A 23,374-nucleotide genomic window follows, 5' to 3' on the forward strand; every position below is an offset into this window, starting at 1 on the left:
CAGGAGCGGCAGAGGGCGGCTGTCTCGATTGGGCCGATGCGATATAATCACTAATCACTAACTACTGCGCTACTGGGGTATTGGGCTATTGGCCGACTAATACACCATTCGTACCCTTCTCTCGTCGGAGGACTGCATCTGCTCTATGTGCTCGTGCTTCTGGCTCTTGCTGACGTTGTTGGTGGGCCTCGTCTTCTGCTCCTCCCTGCCCTTCACCTTGGGCTTGTCGGTGTTAGAGTTGTCCTCACTATTGTTCTCCTCGTCCGAGTTGTCTTCGCTGTTGTCTTCGCTGTTCTCCGAGTTTTCCTCCTCCTCTTCTTCGTCTGAGTTGTCTGAGTTGTTGTTCGAGTTGTTGGGGTTCGAGCTGCTGGAGCCAGAGTTGCCGTCGTAGGGAATCAAGTACTCGCATCGGTTGAACTCTTCGATTTCCTCTTTGCTCTTGGGCTTTTGTCTCAACCACTTCATTCTGGGCCCGCTAACACTCAACTCGTTGATCTTGAAACCAAATATTTTCAAGCTGAAGCTGTCTTTGGATCGTAAATTACATTGTCTCTGGATCTCGGGGTATAATTTGATAAACAATCCAGGAAAGGTGGTGCCAAAACACGCCCCGTCGATGTTCAAGTATCTGGAGGAACTTGGAAAGTAGATATCTGAGCACGATGGACAGAACAATCGAACTGTATCCAACCCTGGCTGATCGTACAATCCAACCGGCAAAAGATACATACCCTCACAATTAACTCTTGAGCATGATCCAAAATTCCTGTTTTCGTATTTCTCTGCCATTAAGGTCAACCCAGGTTTCGTCAATATAAATCTGGCATGAATCAATCCATATAAAACCTCGGCACTGTGCTCGATCAATGGCATGGCGGGTATGTTTATCTCGCTTTCTGGTCCTATATCCAATATCAAATTTAATGATTCTCTATAGTACGACACCATGGATGATAAGCCAGATAGGTTGAAATCATCCTCAATGAATTCTGTAGATATTTCTACAAAATAATCATGTCCAAACAAAGAACAGAAATTGGAAATCCATGAGTCGTATTCTTCAGATAGTCCATCTTCATCATCATCGTCTTCTCCTGTAAATGGTGGATTGGTCCAATTTGACATTATTATTATTAGAGTTGTTGCTGTTTACTGCTGTTGCTGCTGCTCGTTTTTGGTGCTGATGCTAGTCTAAATGCTGATTTTGGTGCTGATGCTATTAGTACTATGGATATCCCCTTATATTTTCTATTTAGCACTTGTTCTATAACTATAATCCTCTATCACTGTTATCTCTCTCGTCTCCAACTCCACCTCAGGCCCCTTTTGGTTACAAATTTTTCTTTCCATAAAAACATGCACGTGTATTTACCATGTGTAAGTTCGGCAAGTTGTGAGATTTTTAGATTTGTCACTAGTTACGTAATTTGCGTCAGTTGCGTAAACTGCGTTATTCACGCAACTCACAACTCACACAACTCGCGTTACTTACGTAGCTCGTGTGTTTTATAGTGATTTTTTTTCTCTCCTTTTGATGAGTATTCACATTCTTATGGATATATCTTTTTTGAAAATATCAATTGAGAATCTCAATTGAAGGTGTTCATTTGTTTGATTTGTACATTTTGGAACAATAACAGTGAAAATAGCTTGATAGGGTGTTTATTCTGACTGTTTTGATTTCAAATTGGCTATGTGATAGATCTGAATGGGTGAAACTTGAAAACTTGACTTGAACTTGAACTTGAAATTCAAACTCAAATTTAATAAATCTTGATTTGTTACAATTATATTATTTTGTTGTGTTTACTGCATTTTAATTCTAATTTTTAATAGATAAATAAAGAGAAATAAAAATAAAAATAAAAATAAAAATAAAAATAAAAATAAAAATAAAAATAAAAATAAAAATAAAAATAAAAATAAAAATAAAAATAAAAATANAAAAATAAAAATAAAAATAAAAATAAAAATAAAAATAAAAATAAAAATAAAAATAAAAATAAAAATAAAAATAAAAATAAAAATAAAAATAAAAACAAAAACGGGTTGATAAGGATTATATAATCCCAGGGTGTATAGTATAATAATTAGCCGAGGTAGGTCAATAAATTAATGATTCAAGAATTGATTACTTCAAATAGATCTAATGGATTGTGCTGATTGTATTGAACATATTGACTAGATTTATTGTCGAGTTGAAATAACTTGTTATTTGATACATATATACTTTTGAGATTTGGTAAATTTGATAAGTTTGATAGGGTTGATAGGTTTTGAGTATCCGAAATCTCATTGAAGGACAAATCTAAATAGGATAGATTAGTTAGACTTGATAAGTTTTCGATCTTGGATATATTGTTATAACTCAAGTTCAAATGGACTAGGTTGGATAAGGATGATAAATTTTCGATTTTGGAGATTTGGCTATCGGACAATTTTAAAAAATGCAAATTAACCAAGTTGGATAAATTTTGAATTTTAAGATTGTTACTAAAGGACAAATTCAAACACTGTAGATTGACTAAATCGGACACATTTTCAATTGTGCTTATTTCATTATTTGATAGATCCAAGTAGAGTAGGTTATTTAAGGTGGATAGGTTTTCAATTCTGTGGATTTTGTTAATTGACAAGTCTAGATAATTCAAGTGAACTAGAGTAGATAGGTTTTCAATTTTTTCAATTGTATTGTAGGATAGATTCAAATGACGCAAGTGTGATAAGGAAGATATGTTTTCGATTTGGTATATCAGATTTAGAGCCAAATCTAAATGTTTTAGATTAGTCAAATGTGCTAAATTTTGGATCAGTGAGATATTGTTATCGGATAGATCTAAATGTTTTAAACGAGTCAAGTGTGATAAATTTTCAATAGATTGGATATTGTTTCTTGATAAATTCAAGTATTCCAAGTTGACCAAGGAAGATAAATTTTCAATTTTGCCGATGTTGTTATTTATTGACAAGTCCAAGTGTTTTAAATTGACCAAGTTTGATAGATTTTCAATTTTGCTAATGTTGTTTCTGGATAGATTCAAGTGTTTCAAGTTGTTTGAATCGAGGAGATTGAATAAAATTGATACGAATAAAACATCTTTGATAGAGTTCTGGGATATATCTAAGAAGGACAAGTTGATTTTAATCAATTTTGAAAGATTAAGTGTTATGAATTTTTTGAAATCGGTTAGTTTTAGTCTTAGTATTAAAAAATTTGAGTAAATCAAAGGATTTGAAGAGAATAAAACTAGGTCATTTGAATTGAGCACAATGCAATCTTGTTTGAATTTTTTCAAGCCAGGGTGATTGGAGGAGCTTTTCAATACAACTCTCTGAAATAAAAGGTTCCAGGATGCCTTCAGTATGAACTCGTTATCTATGAGAGTGAATAAACAAAGTATATTGGGAGGGAGATAAGAGAGTATGCTTTCAATGAGATAAAAGGGTAAGGTGGTTATCAAGCTGTACAAGTGAGGGCTGCTGTATATAAGTCTATTGTTGGCGATCCTAGTCTGATGATAAAGCCTTTCGAGATTCATTTTGGATGTGAATTGAAATTCGATAACCATGAAAAAAAAAACACTCAACCTTCGCTAAAAGTTAAAAAAACCAGTAGAAGATCCGGCTCATCCGGAATACGGCATTACACCACGGATATTACGTAATCCTGAAAGTGCTTTCAGCCGAGGCCCACGGGAATAGAGTTTAGTGTCTGGCACTGTCTTCAGAACACCAAGAATGGTCTGGCACATTGTTTGCACGTTGGCAGCAGCTCTGACCACAAACAGCCGCTGCACCATGATTTGCTGGATTCCCAACTGTAGCAGCTTTCTCTCTATCCACCTAGTGTCGCATCAATGTGAACTGAGCCCAAACGCGCACGTCTCTGGAGCGAGAGGTATGAAACACCATTCTAACGGGTCCGGTTTCCGCTTATATAAGCCGCCACTAGCGAGCACGTGCGCTTTTGCTTCTCTGCAGGGCCGTCCGAAGAGGAAGTGGGCACGGGAATGACGATAATCTCAGACACATTTGCGATATTTTCTGTCGGAGTGTGAATGCTGACAAGCAGGATTGCTCGTACTGTGATTGGTGCAAGGTGAGAAGCGGGCCGAGTTGGGACGGAATCAGTGGCGTGACCGCGCACCGAGCAATGGAAGGACGGCGGAGGGACGGGGCGCGGGGCTCGCAACGCAGAAGAGATTCCTCCGCGGGTGTTTTTTTTTTCGTGCACACGAGCGAGGAGAAAACAGAGCGAAACGCGCGGGCGAGACGCAGACGACGGACGAGAAGACGAAGCAGGGAAAGACACCAAGAAACGACAATAAACAGAAGCAGAAGAAGATCACCTCGAGAGGAAACATCGAGAAGAACGTCCACAGCCTCAGCACCTCGTTCTAGAGTTATAATGATTCTGCTGCTCTGCTCCTAGAGACACTGCCCAACCCATCGTCCTGCTCTGCTCTGTACTGTTTCTCCCTTCCCCATCCCACAACGACCCAGCTCTAAGACCTGGCTGAACCTAATACTCCCAACAATAACACTCTTGCCCTGAGGCCAACTGCTCTGCTCTTGCTTCACCACCATTTGCTGCTGCTATCTCTCCAGCCCAGTGCCTGCTCTCTTCTTTCTGCTTCCTGTCTGTCTGCCTGTTGTCCTTCAAAGGATTGGAAAGTCAGATGGTTATTTTAAGCTTCTCTTGCAGATTACATTAATGGTAAAATTCTAAAAGAAAATTCAAAAAAAATTCAAAAAAAAAGTTTCCCTCTCTTCACTTCCCTTTTCTCTGATTATTCAATAAATAATGAGCCAAGTTAATTACAACAACATCAAACCAAAGATACTGCACATTCAACCAAATCACAACAACAATATCAACAGTAATATCAACAATAATATCAATACTAATAACACCAACACTAACACTAACTGTATTGCTAGTAACAACATCAATAATAACCCTAGTAGTATCATTAATCCCAATACAAATCCAAATTCAATTTCAAACAGTCAAAACATGAATCTAAATTCAAACTCGAACTCAAACCAGTTTAATCCCCCAATACTACCTAATAACCAACAACTCCTGAATAACTCAAAGAACATCAACACTATAAATAATCTCAATAACTTAAATAACTTAAACTTAAATAACTTGGGCAATAACATAAATCATCTACACAACAATTTAAATACCATAGGTAATTTCAATAAACAAAAAAGGAAAAGAGATTCTGATCAAATTCAAAATATACACCAAAACTTAAATCAAAACACCTCCAACATGAACCAAAATCACTTTCAAAAATCGAAACAAAAACAAAAACCATCTTCTCTCATAAATAGCAACATCAACACCATCTCTCCAACCTCTTTATCCTCCCTATCCTCTCTCTCCTCTCTATCTTCAAAACCAACAAACATCGACATCAACTCCAACTCCAACCTACCTCTAAATCGCCAAATCATCAAACCAAAGCCTCCTCATCATCCCTCTGGCCATCGTCCCGTAACCTCCTGTACCCACTGTAGACAACACAAAATAAAATGTAATGCCTCTGAAAAATACCCTGCTCCTTGCCAGAGATGTGAAAGAATGGGTCTTCACTGTGAAATTGATCCTCAGTTCAGACCAAGAAAGGGCTCTCAAATGCAGACTTTAAGAAACGAAGTCGATGAACTAAAAGCAAAAATAGAATTCCTACAAAGAAATGAGTCGATAATCGCTCAGGTCCTATCAAACAAATCCTCCTCTACAAATACTAACAACACCACCACAACATCAAATAATATTCCCACAGATAATACTAATAATAATAATAACAACAATAACAATAACAATAACAATAACAATTACAATAATAATATTCATAACAATATTCAATCAAACCCAATCAAACTCAATCACAATAATACCTCTCTACTACCCGTAATAGAAGAAGAAAATCCAATCAAAAAACTCATAAACTCCAATAATCCTCATCAAAACACAAACCAAATTAATAACACCACTACTAACTCTACCACCACTACCACTACCACCAGCATCTCAATTAACCCATCAGCTACTCCTTTCATTGCTAAAACTTACTTGGAGAAAAACCCAAACTTATTAATCGATCGCACCTCAAACAGTAATTCCCCAATAACCTCCACTAATTCTCAAAACAATTCTTCCTCCTCAATAATTCAAACTAATCCAAATGATAAATTGTCTTTAATAACTTCAAACTTAACCTCTTCTTCAATCACTTCCTCAATGACTAATAACACCCCCAATAATAATATAATGAAATCTTCCATAACTGATAATGACCATGCTTCTCCAGAACTATTAAACGACTCAGCTCCTGCTAATAACGATGACAATAATGCTCTTCCTCCAAGTCTCCAACATGCAATCCTAGCCAGTAATCATTCTCCTGATTTCTCCTTGCACAGAACAACCAACGATTCAAGCCCCAATACTCCTATCAACATCATTTCCGATTCTGCATCAAACAATATCTCCAATAACGACTCCTCCAATGATGCCTCCAATAATAATGAAAACAATTCCAAAATAAAAATTGAAAACTCTCCTCCTCCAATAATAACTGCACCTCCAACTGAATTTAACCTTGGTGATGTTAGAATTCCCCTAGAAAAAGCAAACGAATTACACTCAAGATTTGTTAATCACTACTTGCCTTTCTTCCCAATTTTACACACAAATAATGCAATCGAATTATATACTCAATCACAATTGTTATTTTGGACCGTATGTTTAACCGCCTGCCTATCTGATCCAGAACCAACTCTATACAATAAATTGGCATCTTTAATTAAACAATTGGCAATAGAAACTTGCTGGATTAGAACTCCCAGATCAACTCACATTGTTCAGGCCTTATTAATACTAAGTTGTTGGCCACTACCAAATCAAAAAGTCCTTGATGACTGTTCATATAGATTTGTTGGTTTAGGCAGAAACTTGGCTTTCCAGTTAGGTTTACATAGGGGTAAATTTATTTCAGAGTTTTCAAGAACACAAGTTGCTCTACCAAATGCTGTTAAATGGAGAACAATGACTTGGTTAGGTGTTTTTTTTCATGAACAATTTTGGGCCTCGGTTTTAGGTTTACCTGCTTCATTACAAACTGATTTCTTAATTGAAAATGCTAGGTTAGATTATTCTTTACCCAAAAATTTTAGATGTTTAATATGCTTGGCCATATTTCAAGCTAAATTGGCTAATGTTATGGGCTCTTCTGTAACAAGTCCCGATGGTTTAATGGAAGGTCCAAATAGAGCTGGCGCTTTAAACATTTTACAAAGAGAATTAGAAAGATTGATTTTTAAATTAAAAATTGATGATCCAATATCTGAAATATACCACTTGTATGTCAAATTAATGATTTGCTGTTTTGCATTTTTACCCGAGACTCCAACCGAAGACCAAACAAAATACGTCACAATGGCCTATTTATCGGCTACAAGAATTATAACTACTTTTTCTAAATTGGTCGAAAATAAGCAATTAAGCGAATACCCAATATATGTCAGACATGCTGTTACCTATTCTGCTTTCATGTTATTTAGGTTACATTTAACACCATTATTGCTTGACAAATATATTGACTCAGCGAGACAAAGTATTGTCACAGTTCACAGATTATTTAGAAATATGTTGGCAGCATGGAAAGATGTTAACAATGATATATCAAGAACTGCAAAAGTTTTGGAAAATCTAAATTATGTTATAATTACTCAACCTGAAATCTTCCTTGAAGGTGAAGGAATCATAGTTAAAATGAGATCTCATTTAACAAATTCGTTATTTTATGATTTAGTTTGGTGTGTCCATGAAGGTAAGAGAAGAGCGATAGCTAGTGAAAAAACCGAGCAACTACATTTAGTAGAAAACAAAAAACCTGAAACTGAAATTGAAGATAAATCTAAAGACAAAGCTTCAAGTGATACTAAAACCGACAGTAATGATAAGAATAAAAGCGAAAACGAAAAATCAGACCAAGATAAAGATAAACCAAAAGATAAAAAAAATCAAAATAAAGATATAGATATTGAAGCTAATAAAAAACAGGACAAATCATCAAGTAGTAATAAAGATGGGGAGAAAGCATCTGAAAAAAGCCATAAGGATTCACATTATAAAATTAATGCAATAATGCCAAATGGTCAAAAAAGACCTATACCTTTGCCATTTTATAATCAAATCACCAAAGATAATTTTAAAACCATCACCACAACAACGCCAGGAGGTACAACAGTCACAACTTTAGTGCCAACTCAATCAGCAATATCCAATGCCAAAGCTAGTGCAACTGCTGCTGGATTATCTGGACCAACTGAAATTAATGGTATACCATTGATATTGTTAGAAGCTACTGGTAGTGTTGAAAAGGTTAAACATCATCATGAAGGTGTCAAAAAACAGAAACTTAATGACAACATGAGTAAATCCATACAACACAATAATATTAGTAGTCATGGTAATAGCAATCCAAAACTTAATAATAGCATAATTGGACCAAATTCACATAACCCACAAAGTTCACCAAATTCACATATGGTTAATATGGACCACCACCATCACCATCACCATCATCATAATAATAATAATAATAATAATAATAATAATAATAATAATAATAATAATATTGATAATAATAATATTAATATTAATAACAATAGTGACATAATTAATAAAAGCAAGCAAAACAATAACAATAATAATAAAAATATTAATTCAATTAATTCAATATCAACAAATCAAATTAATATTGGAAACAATAACTACAATAAAGATACTAATATGGGCGATAATACCAATAAAAATATAAACATTAATGCCATGTCTAATATATTGACTGTACCAAATACTAATAATATACCTAATAATAATATACCTGATAATAATATACCTAATAATAATGCATTGAATATAAATAGTATGAACAGTATGGGTAACATGTCTAATATTAACAATAAAAATGCAAGAAATTCAATGAATAATATGAATCAAATGGGCAATCCTAATAATAACAGTAACAATAATAACAATAAAAATAATAATTGGAACTTTAATAATAAGTCTATACCAACAATTCCTCCAAATAACAGTCCAGTTTTAAGCGCACAAGCAATGAATCATAATGGCAGTTTAAATAATATGAACAGTATAAAGAATAGTATGATTAATAACATTAGTAATAACATTAGTAATAACATGAATAATTACAGTAATAATAATAATAATAATAATAATAATAATAATGGCGTTATAAATACTAATATTTTACCGCACCACCATCAAACCAATAATTCTAATATAAGTTCTATTTCTATATCTAGTGACAATCAAATGACAAGATTTAACGGTACTAGTGGGAACAGTGTAAATAATAATTTTAGTGTTCTTAATGCGTTTATTGGAAATAATAGTCAACAATCAACACCTATGGCTAATAGCTATTCAACAAATAGCAACGCAAGTAATTTCCATAATTCATACCGTGGTGCTAATAATTGTAACAGCAATAATAATAACAATACTAATAATAGCAATAATTTGAATCCCATTAATATGACATCGCAAGGAGGCACACCAAACTCTGTTGGTAATGGAATGAATATAATGACACCACATCATAACCAATATCAACAACAAATGCAACAGCTGCAACTGCAACAGATAATTGGCGGTAACAATAATAACAACAACATAGAAACAGATTTTCAATTTGATAATTTTTTTCAAAATCAAAACTTCGATTGGATGGAAGGAACAGATGATTTTTTAGGATGGCTAGATATGAACATGAAACCCGAATTTTGATTAATGTTTTTTAAATGACATAATAGTATATTAATTTGTTCACTCAAGAGTCTAAGAATTAAGTAATTCAGGAATCAAGAATTTAAGAATTTAATTGTTAATGGATTTTTTTTTTTACATTTTTTTTTTATTTTGTTATTTTTTATATATTTTCAGACTTTAATTTTTATTTACTATGATTTTTTTTCCTTATAATTTTTTTTGTTCATTTCATTTTGTTTAATTAATAATTTAATAGTTTAACAGTTTAGTTGGTTTTATTTATTCTTTTTAGTTTTTTTATGTATAATGCGCATTTACTCATTTACTTTAATATATAAGATTGTGATAAGAATATTTATTATGGCTATTTAGGGGAATAATAAAAGTTGGAGAAAAAAAGTAGAAAATACGATATTGAAAAATAATATTAACTAATTATTTTCAATTATTCTTTTAAATTGGTGTAACGTAAATAAGGTTTGACAGCTGTGAAATCACCAAATTTCTTTTTAGCATCAGCATCAGATAAAGTTGGAGGAATAATAACTTTTTGACCCTTTTGCCAATTGACAGGAGTGGCCACGCCAAATTTGTCAGTTGTTTGCAAGGCTTCAAGAGCTCTTAAAACCTCGGAAGTGTTTCTACCAACGGATGGTGGATAGGTTATAATGGCTCTAATTTTCTTTGAGGGATCAATTATGTAAACTGATCTAATTGTTTGGACGATTGTGTTGGTTGGCAAATTTTCGAAAGATTCTTGGTCAATCATGTTATAAACATACGAAATCTTTTTATCCGAATCATCAATAATTGGGAATTGGAATTTTTTCTTTGAGATTTCTTCTAAATCCTTGATCCATTCCAAGTGACTTTTAACGTCGTCGGTGGATAAAGCAATCAACTTTGCATTTTTTTCGCCAAATTGCGAGAGTAGTGAGTTGAATTCGTTCAATTCAGTTGTGCAAACTGGCGTGAAATCAGCCGGATGAGAAAACAAAATGACCCAAGAATTGGACTTAGTAATAAAGTCGTGGAAATCAATTGCGCCTTCATTAGTAGTAGCGTTAAAATTTGGTGCAATTGAGTTAATACGAATAATCGGAGGATCTTTTGTGAAGTCAAAAGAGGAATTAAATCTTCGAAAGGGGAGATATTGAGCTTGAACCGAGGAAACTCTTAACAATCTCGAGGCAGCTGGAGCAATCGAAGAGGATAGTCTAGATAACATCGCAACAAAAATACAGACCAAAAAAAAGAAGAGAACAGCAGGAATTGAGTGAATTTAAGCACAAAAAATAAAAAAGTGCGATCAAAGAGCTAAAGTCACATCAAAGAGTGAGCTCTATTTATATTCTGTTGATATTGGGGAAGTGGATCAAATCATCATCGAAATCAGGAAAATCGCAACTGCACGTGATATTATTTACCACTGTTGAGGATTCAATGCACATACAGCAGGGAATAACAGCGTACTACATACAAGCGCGTGTAATCACTTTTGCAGGCATTGCATATTTTTCTGCAATGTTATACATGTACATGTGCATGCACGTGATAACAAAGTCTTTTGGTTCCGTCTGAATTCTGATCAGTTCCGACCAAATTCCGGGAAAGGGTGAAAAATGAAAAATGAAAAATAATTTTAAAGTGAAAAAATTTTGGTGCAGGAAAAAAAATTTTGAGAGTGGGTTTTTATTGGTTTGTTTATCTTTTCACAACAAAATAAGTTTTAAAAAATAAAAATAAAAGTAAAAATAACATAAATCTATACCAAATATTCTGAGCAGAATACTCAATAAGATTTGTAATATTAATAATACCTACTCTGATTATTCTAGTATCTATCTGCTCTACTCTTTACTTGTCATTGCTCTAGTGTTATTTACTGTTTACTGTTATTGTTTATGTTTCCACTCCTATAATCTATAATATGACGTTATACTCTCAGAATTTAAATCCTTCCAGCATCAACATGAACATGAACATCAATATGAACATCAACATTGATTCTCCAGCTGCCTCTTCTGCCTCTGCTGCTGCTGCTTCCTCTGTAGCAAAGTCTGGCAACAGCTCAATTATTCCTTCCTCCCTACCTGCAAATCTTCACCTCAATGGTACTGCGCAGTCCTTTTTAACCAGCAGCATTCTCAACAATAATGGCAGCACAAACACCACAACAAACACACACACTGTCAGTAATCTCAACAACAGCAGCCACCACAGATTGAACAGCTCTCTCGGCAAGAGCAACCATCTTAATGCCAACCACTCCTACCTCAATAACCATATTCATAACCACAACCCACCTAAAAGACGATCCTCTACTACTTCTCCCTATGCTATTCCAGCAAAACCAAGGGCAAACTCCTCATCTCTACCTTACTCTCTTCCTCCCTTGCGCCATTTGAATAACAGCTCAAATAGCATTAACAGCAACAACCCATTTTCTAGCGAGTATAAAATAGACACTAGCAATAGCATCAACAGCAATCCTCCTCTATTGACAAGGGAGTTTGTTATTAGAAGAATTTCAGAGGGTGAATCTGGCAGGTTAAAACATGATATCAAATGCGAGGCCTGTGGAAAGGGTTATAAACATATATCGAGTTTAGCTAAACATCTATGGGAACATACTCCTGAATGGAACTATACTAAAAAATTATTAATTTCAAAACATCAACAAGTCCAGTTATTAGAAGCTGCTAGTATATTGGTTTCGATGAATGAAAAATTTCCTCCAAATAAACCTTTAAAGAGTAAATTATCTCAACAGCCATCAAATGACAATAGCGATAAAGATATTAACATGGAGGTTGACAGCAACAATACTATCAATAATAATAATAATAATAATAATGATAATAATAATAGTATGAAAAATAATCTCAAAAATAATCCTAATAACAATCCTAATAAAAACCTTAATAATGAAAATTTTATATTGAAAAATGAAATTGAATATGAAAATTTAAATAATATCAATAATTCAAATAAATTTACAACTTATTTAGACAATGATAAAAATAATAACGGTTTTATTAACAAAACAAATGCTAATACTATTAAAAATTTTAATACCAACAACACCAAAAATATCAATAGTAATAATATAAATAACAATAATAAATTAAGAAGATTATCAATAGACTCAAATTTGACTTCATTGTCCTCTAGTTACAGAAATGATAATATAAATAAAAATAGTTTTAATGATTTAGATGATGAATATGAAGACAAGTATTTACTTCGTGATATTAATAACTGATAATTAACACTAAACACCTAGTACTTAATACTTAATACTCAACACTTGATAATTATTAAACTAACAGAATAAATTATGTGTATATCTGATGATTTCATTTTTTCTCATTTATTTTCTAATCCGTATTTTTTTATCAAACATAATAATCATTTCGTTAAATTGGTTTTAATTCATTTGCTTTCTTTTAGTTCAATATAAAAAATCAAACAAAAAAAATAAAAAATTAAGTAAAAACAATTATGAAATTTACTATTTTTCAATACTATTTTTACAATATCCAATATCATTTCACAATGCCATCTCACATTAGATTTAATTTTTTTATAAACAAATATTAAAGATAAACTAGAATCAAAATCAAAATTAAAATTAGAATTATAAAAATTGGAAAATTAAAAAATCATTTAAGGTTATATTCAAAATTTCCTAAAATCTTATCAAAATGATTTGTTTTTTTTTGTTATTTTTTTTTTTTTGTTTGTTTATTTGTTTGTTTTCCTTTTTTTTTATTTAACTTAATAGAGAACTTGGCTTGTTAATTGTGTTATTTTCAAAGTTCTCTATTTTATTTTATGTTTTAAATTTTTTTGGTTTTAGTTTTTAGTTTTGATTTCATTTATTATATAGTATATTATAATAATGGGTTTTAAAGATAATCTTTTGATTTTACAATGAAATTTAATTCAATTTAATTCAATTTAATTCAATTTGATTCAATTCAGTTAATTAGAGATTAGAATAAACATAAACATCATTTAAAATGCAAACAAAAAACTATAAGCTATAAACTAAGAGCAATAAATTAAGAGCTATAAACTATTAAATTTCTGGTATTTAAGTATTAGTATAATGATAGAAATAATCATAAGGTTATGGTTAAGAATAAGAATAAAAATAAGAATAAGAATAAGATATTTTGTATTGTTCTGTGTTATATTATATTATACGATATTATATTATACGATATTATATCATATAATATCATACTATATCATATTATAATTTTTAATTGTCAATTGTTAATTATTAGTTATTAGTTATTAGTTATTAGTAATGAATCAAATCATTGATTAAAAATCCAAAGGATTATCATTTTTATCGATAACTCTTTCAAAGCAATCTAGTGGTATGATGCCATCTTTATTACCTTCAGTTAATATAACGTTATTTAAGGATTTATGGAAAATGATGTTGTTGTCTAAACATTTTTTAATATTGATATAGATAAAGACATTTGACGAAGTTTTCATTCCAGAAATGACAAAATTATTTTCAGAATTTGGTAAATTTGTAGTTAAATGAATGTGGTTTCTGTTCATTTTTTTTAAACCACCGGATTCTTTAATTAAGGGCCATTTTGATTTGAAAGTTCCATGAATAATAAAATCTGGGAAATCATCTGGATAATTTTTTAGTTGGATCAAGTTTGAATTTTGGATTTTTTTAATTGAATGGCCTTGATTTGCACAGATTAAATATACTTTTTTGTCGTTATCAAACTTTAAATTAAATCTTTGTTTTTTATTTGTTTCAACTATTTTTTTCAAGTGTTCGAGATCAACGTTTAAAGATTTAAAAAAATTCATCTTTAGTATTAAATCAACGGGAACATAACCCTTTTCATCAATGGGTAGTTTTAGAGATTCAGCGTCATGTCTAAGAATTTTAGCCAATTTTTTTGAGATTTTCATTTCTCTAATTTCTTCAAAAGATAGCTTGGATAGCTTGGGAGAACGCGAGTATTTGTTACTGGTTTTTTTCTCATTGAGAAGGGAAAGATTTTCGTTAATTTGTTTTTGCAAAGATTGAAAAGAACGAAGATTCGAGTCAGAATCAGGATCTAGTTCAAGTGTTGTGTCAGGACTGGTGCCTGAAGATTCCTCAGCAGCGGCAAGAGAGTTTCTGTTTGATCTGTCAAGCAAAGGGGACTTGGGCTCAAACCTTATGGAGTCGTCTTTAAGAATCTCCATTTCCCTCCTCAATCGCTCTATTTCAGTCTGTCTTACAATTTTCAACTGGTCGAACTTGAGTTTGATCTGTTGCATCTCTTGCAAGGAGAGAGATTGGGAAGACTCTATCCGGGAGCTCATGGTGGATGGAGGTAACGAAGGTGATGGAGGAAATGGAGGTTATGGAGGCGATGAAAACAGCAAAGGTAGTATATCCAGCTGATGGATAAAGATAAAGATAAAGATAAATATCAAGAAAGAAACAGGAAAATGGACGTTTTATACCAGCCTTGCATTGTTTTCGGGTCCGTCACAGTGGTAAAAAGTCAACTCCGGGCTCGAAACTCGAATACGAGTCAAAAGTCGCAGAAGCAGAGGCACCAGAGGCACCAGAGGCCTCTCGTTTATTGATACTGGCTATTGGTCTATGTACAGGCAGAGCGAGGCTCTATATTTTGGCACTGGATCCACCACAGCACCCTTGGTTCTTGTCCATCAAGATCTTCTTCGCCTTCTTCACACTGTCGTTGTCTCCCAACTCAGTCTCCTCGTGGATGTTCAACTTGTACTTGGTGGGTGCGTTTTCAGGGTCCTCTAGCTTGCCCTGCACAACATTTCTTCTTAAAAACCTCGAGATCTCCTCGATGTGCTTGATTCGCTCTTCCACAGCTTTGCTGGTGTCGGGATTTCTGAATCCATTTCGAATTTGTTCTCGAGAAGCAGCTAGCGTAGCAGTGTCCTGGTTGAACGCGATTCTCGTGGCTCTAAGAGCGTTTCGGTATGCATTCAATGAAGCTGCTTTGCCGGACGACATGTTTCTCTTTTGTGTTTTAGCAAAACTGTCTAAATCTGACTGCAAACCTGGAGTCTCTTTATATATTTTCCAATGAAATCTCTCCCTACTTTTTTCGCCTTACTAATAATAAAAACACAGTTACCCGACTTGATTTTCGGAGAAAAAATCCTCTTTTGCAGCTTCAAATCATCACCAAAATGTATTGATAAAATATCAAAATAACAGCCAACAACTGAACAAAACACACAACAATGGCCCCTGGTGATTTGAATCTTAAGAAGTCCTGGCATCCAGGGTTAATGAAGAACCAGAAAAAGGTCTGGGAGAGAGAACAGGAAGCCTTGAACGAGCGAAGAAAGATAAAAGAGAAAGAGAAAGAACTTGCTATAGAAATTGAAAAGAAACGATTGAAATCTTTACAAAAACAAAATCGTTATTACAATCCAACTAATCCTAATAATAGTGCATCTAATGGTGACGATGATGTTGAAAGAATAGATTGGATGTATGATAATTCTCAGATACCGAAAAGCAGTATAAATAATGATAATGATAATGATAATGGCAATGAAGATTACTTGCTCGGCAAAAAAAGAGTAGACGATCTAATCTTAAATAAAGAAAAGAATAAAAAAAACACTAAAAAAAAGAGAACCGTAGCTTCAATAGATACACTATTGAATTTAGACTCTTATTCACCAGCTAATAAAAATCATATTGCTAACAATACTGCTAAAAATGACCAAAGTAATCAAAATAATGATGAAACTTTTAAAATAGATAAAAGTGACCCAATGTTTTTAATAAAACAGAAACAGTACAAAAGGCAACAAGTTTTGAAACTCAAAAATGCAAATAAAATATCAAAACCTTCAAAATCTCATAAAAAATCTAGTAATGATAAATCTGATTCAAGTCGGCACAAAAATAGTCACAAAGATACTTTATCATCTTCATCCAGTCATAATTCTTCAAAAGAACATTTTGATGATAAGTATGATAAGTATGATAAGTATGATAAGTATGATAAGTATGATAGATATGATAAGTATGATAGATATGATAGATATGATAAGCGTGATAACAAATACGATAAGCATCATAACAGATTTGATAGGTATGATAATAAGTATGATAATATAAGACACTAAATTTATCTCAGTTTATTCAAACGCCGGTTAAATCTTTAATCAATATATAAATATACTATATGTACACTAAATATAATTTTACTTTTGCTTCTAATCTTTCTTTTCTTTTTTAAAAGAAAAAAAAACTATTTTGAAGGACCAGAGACTTGATTAATCATAAAATCTTTGACAGAATCCAAGTTATTAACTATATTTAATCCAAAGCTTCTTAATTTAACAACTGGTAAAAAATCAATCGAGTAAATTTTATGCAATTTATCTGTAATACCCAAAGTCAAATGATTTAACGGATATCTATCGCTGTAATAAGGTTCTAAAACTAATAAATTTCCAATGTCCAATCCTCTTTTACAACCGGTCTCAATAAAATTAAATAACGATTTAACATCTGCTTGACCCATATTAAGTCCCTGTCCAGATAATGAATGAATAGTATGACAAGCATCGCCGACTAATGCAATTCTATTAGATACATATGAATCTGAATGTGATAATTTTAAAGGAAATTTGTTTACTGAATTATCAATTATATCGATAATCTCAACTGGATATGAGTCATTAAATTTTTCAATGCCAATTTTATTTTTATGAACATCAATTCTCCAATTAATCTCTTCAATTAGTTCATTTTCGTTATATTCATTTGAATTGATGAATTTGTATAAATAATTTAAATCAACTTGCGATAAAATGAACAATGAATTGAATAATGAAATTAGTGAATCTTTTGATAATTTTTTCAAAATTATATCTGAGATACTCGGATCGACTGACCAAACCATTGTTGCATTGTTCTCGGGTAATGGTAATAAAGCAATTGGGCCAGTAGTAAGAAATCTTTGCCATGCAATACTTCTGAAGTCTTCATATTTCAATTTAAGTGTTGCAACAAGTCCATTTTTATTATATGACCAACCTCTTGATTGAATTTGAGCAAACTTTCTTACGGGTGAATTTGAGCCATCTGCGCCAATTAATAATCTTGTTTTCAATAATGATCCATTTGATAATTGAACAATCGGCCATTCATTTTCTTGGTCTTTATAAATATTAAGGACTTTAGTGTTGTCAATAATATTTAACAAATTATCGTTATTAATATCATTATTAAGTTCTTGAATTCTTTGATATAAAGCAGATTGTAAATTGATGTTTTCACACATTGTTGCAATTTCTGAACGTTCAAAATCCAATCTTTCATCTGATATACCATCGATTACATTAATATTATCATAAGAACAAATTCTATCATTGTTAATAAATTTCCAAGCATCAATTTCAATCAAGTTATCAATTGATTGGGGAGTTAAGCTGCTAACTCTGTTTGTGTAATTGACTGGGGGATCCAAGTAAAAGTCATTTACAGGTTGAAGATTTGAGGATTCAATTACATTTATCTTTAAATTTGAGGTTATTCGAGAGCTTTTCAAGGAGGCAGCTAAGGTTAAACCAGCAGGGCCACCTCCCACAATAGTTATATCAGATAAAATGGGAGATAAGTTGTTGACAGTAGTTGCTAAGCATCTCCTTACTAAAAGATTAATTGGGCGGTTTGACCTGAAGATTTGGTCTGAAGACTTGAACATGTTGGAGAATATTGGATAAGAAAAGTGGGAGAAGAGAAGCAGGAGTTTCTCGATTTGATTGGTTGGAGATGGCTGTGTGCAGATCCCAGTCCGGACTGGGATGTTCTGTGTATTAGAGACTAGGGTCACATGCACCCGAAGAGGAAGAAGAAGGAAGAGAAGCACAGAGAGTGGATAGGGAAAGATTGAAGAAATGAGCAGGTTGCTGCTATTCTGAGGAATTTAGATATGGTTTGGAACAAAACAAAAGCGTATTACATCACAGAAAAAGACTAAAAGAGCAAGTTAGGTTATCTTGAGAAGGTTAATCGGAATAAGATTTGGGATATTACATGGACTAAAAAAATTTGTTATATATTATTAGATTTATATTCGTTTTATCTATTTTTGTCTATTTTTATCTATTTGTATTTATAAAAAATCATTGTAATATTTTAAATCAAAAACAAAAATTAAAAGTAATAATGGATAGAAAAATAAAGTAATCCATTCACATATCGCACCATATGGATCGAAATCATATAATGACAAAAAAACAAAGGTGACAAATAAACAAGAAACCAAAATAAACCAAACAACTTTTAATGCCGAAGTTATAGCAATTTGAGCAATAAAATTGAGACAAATTGAGATATAAGCAAAAATCCTTTCCTTTTGACTCTCGAGTTCCTTGGATTTTTATTTAAAGAGTCTTTTAAGCGCTAAAGTTAAAACAAAAAAAAATCGAATGAATTAGAATAAAAACAATATAAATTGGATTTAAATTTGTAGAAGCTATCTCATGTAAAAATGGTGGATTGTGGTGCTCATCGGGGGAATCATCATATGATGGATCCTGTTCCTGTTCTGCAGTGGAGAAGTAAAGAGTTGCTATCCTCCTGTTATTTTCTTATTTGACTGCTTCATCATATAAGCTTTCTTGAACAGCCCAACAGATTAGTAAAATGATTAAGAAAAGATTCCATGATATGTATGGAACCAGTGGAATAAACCAGATTCTAGTGCTAGGTAGATATTTCATTGCTAAACATAATAAATAAAACAAGATTTTGCAATTCAAGAAAGTGTCAATTTCAATGAGAAATGACACATTAATATAATAAAAAACTACAATATCAAACTAACAGCACCAAATTACAGCACCAATCTAAAGCTGGATCAGAATATTAAATACAAAAGATATAGCCTAGCTTCAAAACGCGTAAAAACATCAGAGATTACAAGTACCATTTCCAGCACAATAGTGAAGCTGAAATTGTCCTTCCAGTTCTTTATAAGGGTTTTCGTCTTAACAACATCCAAGCCAAAATAAGATTTTTCCTGCATCTGCATAAAAAGCTAATCTCAAGACGTTTATGCACGCGCATTACTGCAGAATAGGGTATCAAAGATGTTGACTGAGTACAAAAGACATAAAGAATGGTGTTGGAGATACACGTTGCAATCAATTGGAATACCAATTAGGAGCGTTTGATGATTCTTATCAGGGAGCAGTAAGAACGATAGTGTTCAAAAAACAAAAAGCAAGTAAGTCAAGAAAAACTGCTCCATTGCTCTCAAAGACTGAAGTGATAGGTGTTTCGGACGAGACAACAGATGCAATTACAGAGAATAACGATAACAGAAGAAGATGGCTTAGAAACAAGAGTATAAGAAGAAACACAACTGGTTTTTGAAGGATGCCCGTAAAGAATCATCACGCTTAAGATCGCTACTAGATGCTGAAATCAATCTACTTAAAGCATCGCTCTTCAAACCAAACTATCTCTTAGCATCTGTATTGTAATCAAATACAATATTACCACCTCTACTTGTGCCATTTAAGTAGAACCAGAACTATTCCACCCAGGATAATGATTTGATAACATAGGAGTGTTTTTTTTTCAATAGCATTAGATGGTGAAGTTCTTAATGCAAATCAAGAATCTATTCTTCATTTTATATTTTCACTTAGGAAGGGTTTATCCTTTTATCAAAAAAGAATAGACCCTGTCCAATTCTGAACAAAAGTATAATATGTCACAACGTCTATTCTTAGAAAGTTTTTATTCCTACACTAAAGTCTATAGAGTAGTTTATAATCGTTCTATTGTAAGAATAACCTTTCATTTCCCATAAAAACCCTGCATCAAATATAGGTTAAATATCAATTAGAGATATTAACAAAGAAAAAAAAGTGAATTAAAAAAATGAATTTGAAAATTGAAAAGTAACAAAATAGGAAAAATAAATAGAAAAAAAAAATATAATAAATTAATCAAACTAAATTAAACCGACCTAAAACAAATTGAATCAAATTATCTCTAAATTTGATTAGGAAACTGTAACATTTTCCCAATCCTCATTAGAATCAAAGTCAATTATATTGTAATTTACATTATTTGAAGTTGATGTTCCAAACTTATCTAATATGACATAATCATTTTGATCGATTATGTGAAGAATATTATCTAATTTTTCAGTTGTAATTAAATCTCTAAATTCTTTCCATTCATCCAAATTTCGAATTAAACAGCCTAATAACATTGAAGGATCCAATTGTGATAAATGCAATTTTCTGACGTTTTTAGTGTGAACAGACAATATTTCTTTATTTGACAATAATGTTAAACTGTTGTCAAAATTATCTTTCTTGAAATTATTAATGTTATTCAATTTTGATGAGTCGTATTTAAAATTTGATAAAATTGAGTCTTGACTTAGATCATAATTTGTTGAGTTTTTCAAAGCGGGTTGAGGGATATGAGGATCTAAATAAAATAGGTAATCAGCCTGGTATCCAAAAAAATAATGAGAAGCTGAGGGTCTACCACCGGCGATGCCTACAGAAAATTTTGAGGATAAGATTTTCTTCAAAGAAGTCCAATAAATTGGATTAACGTTGTCGATACCCAATCTTAACCCTAATAGGATTAGTATTGGAGATTGAGTTTTAACATGATTTGGTATTATAACTAAATCTTCATCTTTATCTTTAATGATTTTTTCAAATGCTTCATTATTATCAAAGCTCTCGTCTTTTTCTAGTAATTCAGTATGATATTTTCCATTGTTTAGAGAGTTGGCTGTTATGTTTATTGCGAAGTTTATACCGTTATTATTGTTATTGTTCTCATTTTTCACCTCATTATCATTATTATTATTATTATTATTATTATTATTATTATTATTATTATTATTATTATTATTATTATTATTATTATTATTATTATTATTATTGTTACTGATAGTATCATTATAATTATCATTATCATTATCATCATTAATATCGTCAATATCATCTTGATTATTGCTACCGTTAACATAAGTATTTATATTGATATTTTTATTAATATTTTTATTATTTATATATGAATTGTCGTGTTTTGTGTTGAAATCGTTACCCAGAACACTATCAATATTATTTATCTTAGAATTACTTGTAGTTGGGATTATATTTGAATTTGAATTTAAATCTGAGTTTGAATTTGAATTTGAATTACCAATTGCATAAGATTTAGTTTTTAAAAGTTCTTTATCTTCATCATTTAAATTTATAAGTTCGGGTATATCATTATCACCATTATTACTCGGGTTATTATTTGAAGATACTAAAGTCGGAGAAACTGTTGGACTGATTGAAATATAATCCTTTGAAGTTGTGATTAATTTGAAGATCTCATCATCATAGATATCACCATTGTCACTACTTATGTAGACTTTTAAATTGATTTGATGAAAATTGTTGACTAAAAATTGAATTGATCTTGAAGCAGCGGATGGACCAAACCATTCACCAGCGCTTTTTCCTGATAATAAATTACCTTGTTTGACAAAATTGTGGATTGAAAAAGGAGCAATTAAATCGTCTATAAACCAAGATATGATTCTTTCATGGATTAAATCCGAGATTTTTGGGGACTTGAAGGATTCAATTGAGTTGAATAACCAGGTTTTTTCGTTTGGTCTGTTGATATATAAATTAATAAAAGTATTTGCTAGTAGAGATTGAGAAGTTCGTATCATACAGCCCCATCCACAATCGTTTATAAAGCCGTTTGAATCAAAAGATGAAGTAGAAAATTTTGTTCTAAACAAAGAACTTAAAGATATTGGATATGGGGAGTTTTGGTCTCTTGGAATTAATGGGAAGTTCGTTCGATAAGTAAATATGATTTTAGTGTAAACGTCTTGAAGAAAATCGTCTGGCCAGGGGTATTTATCGTTTCTATTTTTGTTTTTGCTTTTGCTTTTGTTTTTGTTTTTGTTATAATTAAAGCCAGAATTGTAGATATTGCAGCTATTAGTGGTATTGGAGACAGAATTGGTAAGGGTATTGGCAAGGGTATTGGTATTGGTATTATTATTAGTATCGGAACAAGTTCTCTTCTTTTGGTTATTTTCATTAAATGGGACTATCAAAAAATCATTAAAACCAAGCTGGATCTTTTCCTTAAATGATAAGGACTTTCTGTTGTTTTTCTTATTGACATCGCCAACCTGCTCAATGGGAGCACAGTTTTCAGTGTCATTCACTCTGATATCGCCACCAGAAACATCGCAATTTGCATTTTCGTGAATGTTTATCACCACAGTATCGTCGAACATGTCATTGTAGTCCACATCGTTTGGGACTGGCGAATAAGTTTGGCCTCCAGTGATGACAAGAGGATGCGATAAGTCTGTTAAGAAGTCGTTGTTCAGACCAAATAAATGGGAGAAAATGTTGTCCATGCTGGAGTCAGAGAAAAGGGCTAAATAGAGTGTTCTGGAGCTCTTCTGCTGGAGTATCGCCCACTCGCTGAAGTTTGAAGATGCAAAAGAAGCT

At 32.1% G+C, this 23,374-nt stretch overlaps 11 protein-coding genes across 11 annotated transcripts; 3 read left to right on the forward strand and 8 right to left on the reverse strand.

The window, feature by feature from the left end:
• Window positions 1-303: 303 nt before the first annotated feature.
• On the reverse strand, window positions 304-1,086 carry CKB1 (casein kinase 2 regulatory subunit CKB1; the record flags this gene model as incomplete). Its single annotated transcript, XM_020189903.1, has 1 exon — window positions 304-1,086. A coding segment is annotated over one exon (783 nt), but the record flags the coding sequence as incomplete, so codon positions are not given.
• A 1,034-nt stretch (window positions 1,087-2,120) lies between these two features.
• ASCRUDRAFT_39774 (L domain-like protein) lies at window positions 2,121-2,999 on the reverse strand (the record flags this gene model as incomplete). The annotated part of the gene is made up of 1 exon (XM_020190960.1): window positions 2,121-2,999. A coding segment is annotated over one exon (879 nt), but the record flags the coding sequence as incomplete, so codon positions are not given.
• A 921-nt stretch (window positions 3,000-3,920) lies between these two features.
• ASCRUDRAFT_78129 (uncharacterized protein) lies at window positions 3,921-4,700 on the reverse strand. The gene has a single exon (XM_020194145.1). It carries the CDS (start codon window positions 4,362-4,364, stop codon window positions 4,128-4,130), a length of 237 nt encoding a protein of 78 aa, XP_020044532.1. The 5' UTR covers window positions 4,365-4,700; the 3' UTR covers window positions 3,921-4,127.
• A 794-nt stretch (window positions 4,701-5,494) lies between these two features.
• On the forward strand, window positions 5,495-9,832 carry ASCRUDRAFT_26360 (uncharacterized protein; the record flags this gene model as incomplete). Its single annotated transcript, XM_020189954.1, has 6 exons — window positions 5,495-5,929; window positions 6,388-6,410; window positions 6,442-7,871; window positions 8,121-8,425; window positions 9,095-9,191; window positions 9,603-9,832. Coding segments are annotated over 6 exons (2,520 nt in total), but the record flags the coding sequence as incomplete, so codon positions are not given.
• A 350-nt stretch (window positions 9,833-10,182) lies between these two features.
• ASCRUDRAFT_78131 (peroxiredoxin) lies at window positions 10,183-11,158 on the reverse strand. The gene has a single exon (XM_020194146.1). The coding sequence runs from the start codon at window positions 11,046-11,048 to the stop codon at window positions 10,266-10,268; it is 783 nt and encodes a 260-aa protein (XP_020044534.1). The 5' UTR covers window positions 11,049-11,158; the 3' UTR covers window positions 10,183-10,265.
• A 592-nt stretch (window positions 11,159-11,750) lies between these two features.
• Window positions 11,751-13,085, forward strand: ASCRUDRAFT_10477 (uncharacterized protein; the record flags this gene model as incomplete). Its single annotated transcript, XM_020188603.1, has 1 exon — window positions 11,751-13,085. The coding sequence occupies one exon, from the start codon at window positions 11,751-11,753 to the stop codon at window positions 13,083-13,085; it is 1,335 nt and encodes a 444-aa protein (XP_020044535.1).
• A 1,070-nt stretch (window positions 13,086-14,155) lies between these two features.
• TPT1 (tRNA 2'-phosphotransferase) lies at window positions 14,156-14,776 on the reverse strand (the record flags this gene model as incomplete). Its single annotated transcript, XM_020194806.1, has 1 exon — window positions 14,156-14,776. One exon carries the CDS (start codon window positions 14,774-14,776, stop codon window positions 14,156-14,158), a length of 621 nt encoding a protein of 206 aa, XP_020044536.1.
• Window positions 14,777-15,482: 706 nt separating this feature from the next.
• Window positions 15,483-15,848, reverse strand: MZM1 (Mzm1p; the record flags this gene model as incomplete). The annotated part of the gene is made up of 1 exon (XM_020190954.1): window positions 15,483-15,848. The coding sequence occupies one exon, from the start codon at window positions 15,846-15,848 to the stop codon at window positions 15,483-15,485; it is 366 nt and encodes a 121-aa protein (XP_020044537.1).
• Window positions 15,849-16,081: 233 nt separating this feature from the next.
• Window positions 16,082-16,981, forward strand: ASCRUDRAFT_88559 (U2-type spliceosomal complex subunit CWC25; the record flags this gene model as incomplete). The annotated part of the gene is made up of 1 exon (XM_020195007.1): window positions 16,082-16,981. The coding sequence occupies one exon, from the start codon at window positions 16,082-16,084 to the stop codon at window positions 16,979-16,981; it is 900 nt and encodes a 299-aa protein (XP_020044538.1).
• Window positions 16,982-16,986: 5 nt separating this feature from the next.
• On the reverse strand, window positions 16,987-18,715 carry COQ6 (putative N,N-dimethylaniline monooxygenase COQ6). Its single transcript, XM_020194147.1, has one exon. The coding sequence runs from the start codon at window positions 18,565-18,567 to the stop codon at window positions 17,107-17,109; it is 1,461 nt and encodes a 486-aa protein (XP_020044539.1). The 5' UTR covers window positions 18,568-18,715; the 3' UTR covers window positions 16,987-17,106.
• Window positions 18,716-20,756: 2,041 nt separating this feature from the next.
• ATG4 (cysteine protease ATG4) lies at window positions 20,757-23,343 on the reverse strand. The gene is made up of 2 exons (XM_020194148.1): window positions 21,735-23,343; window positions 20,757-21,701 (listed from the first exon to the last, which is right to left on the reverse strand). The coding sequence occupies exons 1-2, from the start codon at window positions 23,278-23,280 to the stop codon at window positions 20,881-20,883; spliced, it is 2,367 nt and encodes a 788-aa protein (XP_020044540.1). The 5' UTR covers window positions 23,281-23,343; the 3' UTR covers window positions 20,757-20,880.
• Between the last annotated feature and the right edge of the window lie 31 nt (window positions 23,344-23,374).

This window comes from Ascoidea rubescens (assembly GCF_001661345.1).
Source record: "Ascoidea rubescens DSM 1968 unplaced genomic scaffold ASCRUscaffold_20, whole genome shotgun sequence".
Classification (NCBI taxonomy): domain Eukaryota; kingdom Fungi; phylum Ascomycota; class Saccharomycetes; order Ascoideales; family Ascoideaceae; genus Ascoidea; species Ascoidea rubescens.

Coding starts and splice junctions, on each gene's coding strand:
- ASCRUDRAFT_78131 (XM_020194146.1), bottom strand. CDS start 11,048: ATGTTATCTAGACTATCCTCTTCGATTGCTCCAGCTGCCTCGAGATTG.
- COQ6 (XM_020194147.1), bottom strand. CDS start 18,567: ATGTTCAAGTCTTCAGACCAAATCTTCAGGTCAAACCGCCCAATTAAT.
- ATG4 (XM_020194148.1), bottom strand. CDS start 23,280: ATGGACAACATTTTCTCCCATTTATTTGGTCTGAACAACGACTTCTTA. Junction 21,702..21,734: donor TAATAATAATAATAATAATA/ATAATAATAATA, acceptor ATAATAATAATA/ATGATAATGAGGTGAAAAAT.
- ASCRUDRAFT_78129 (XM_020194145.1), bottom strand. CDS start 4,364: ATGTTTCCTCTCGAGGTGATCTTCTTCTGCTTCTGTTTATTGTCGTTT.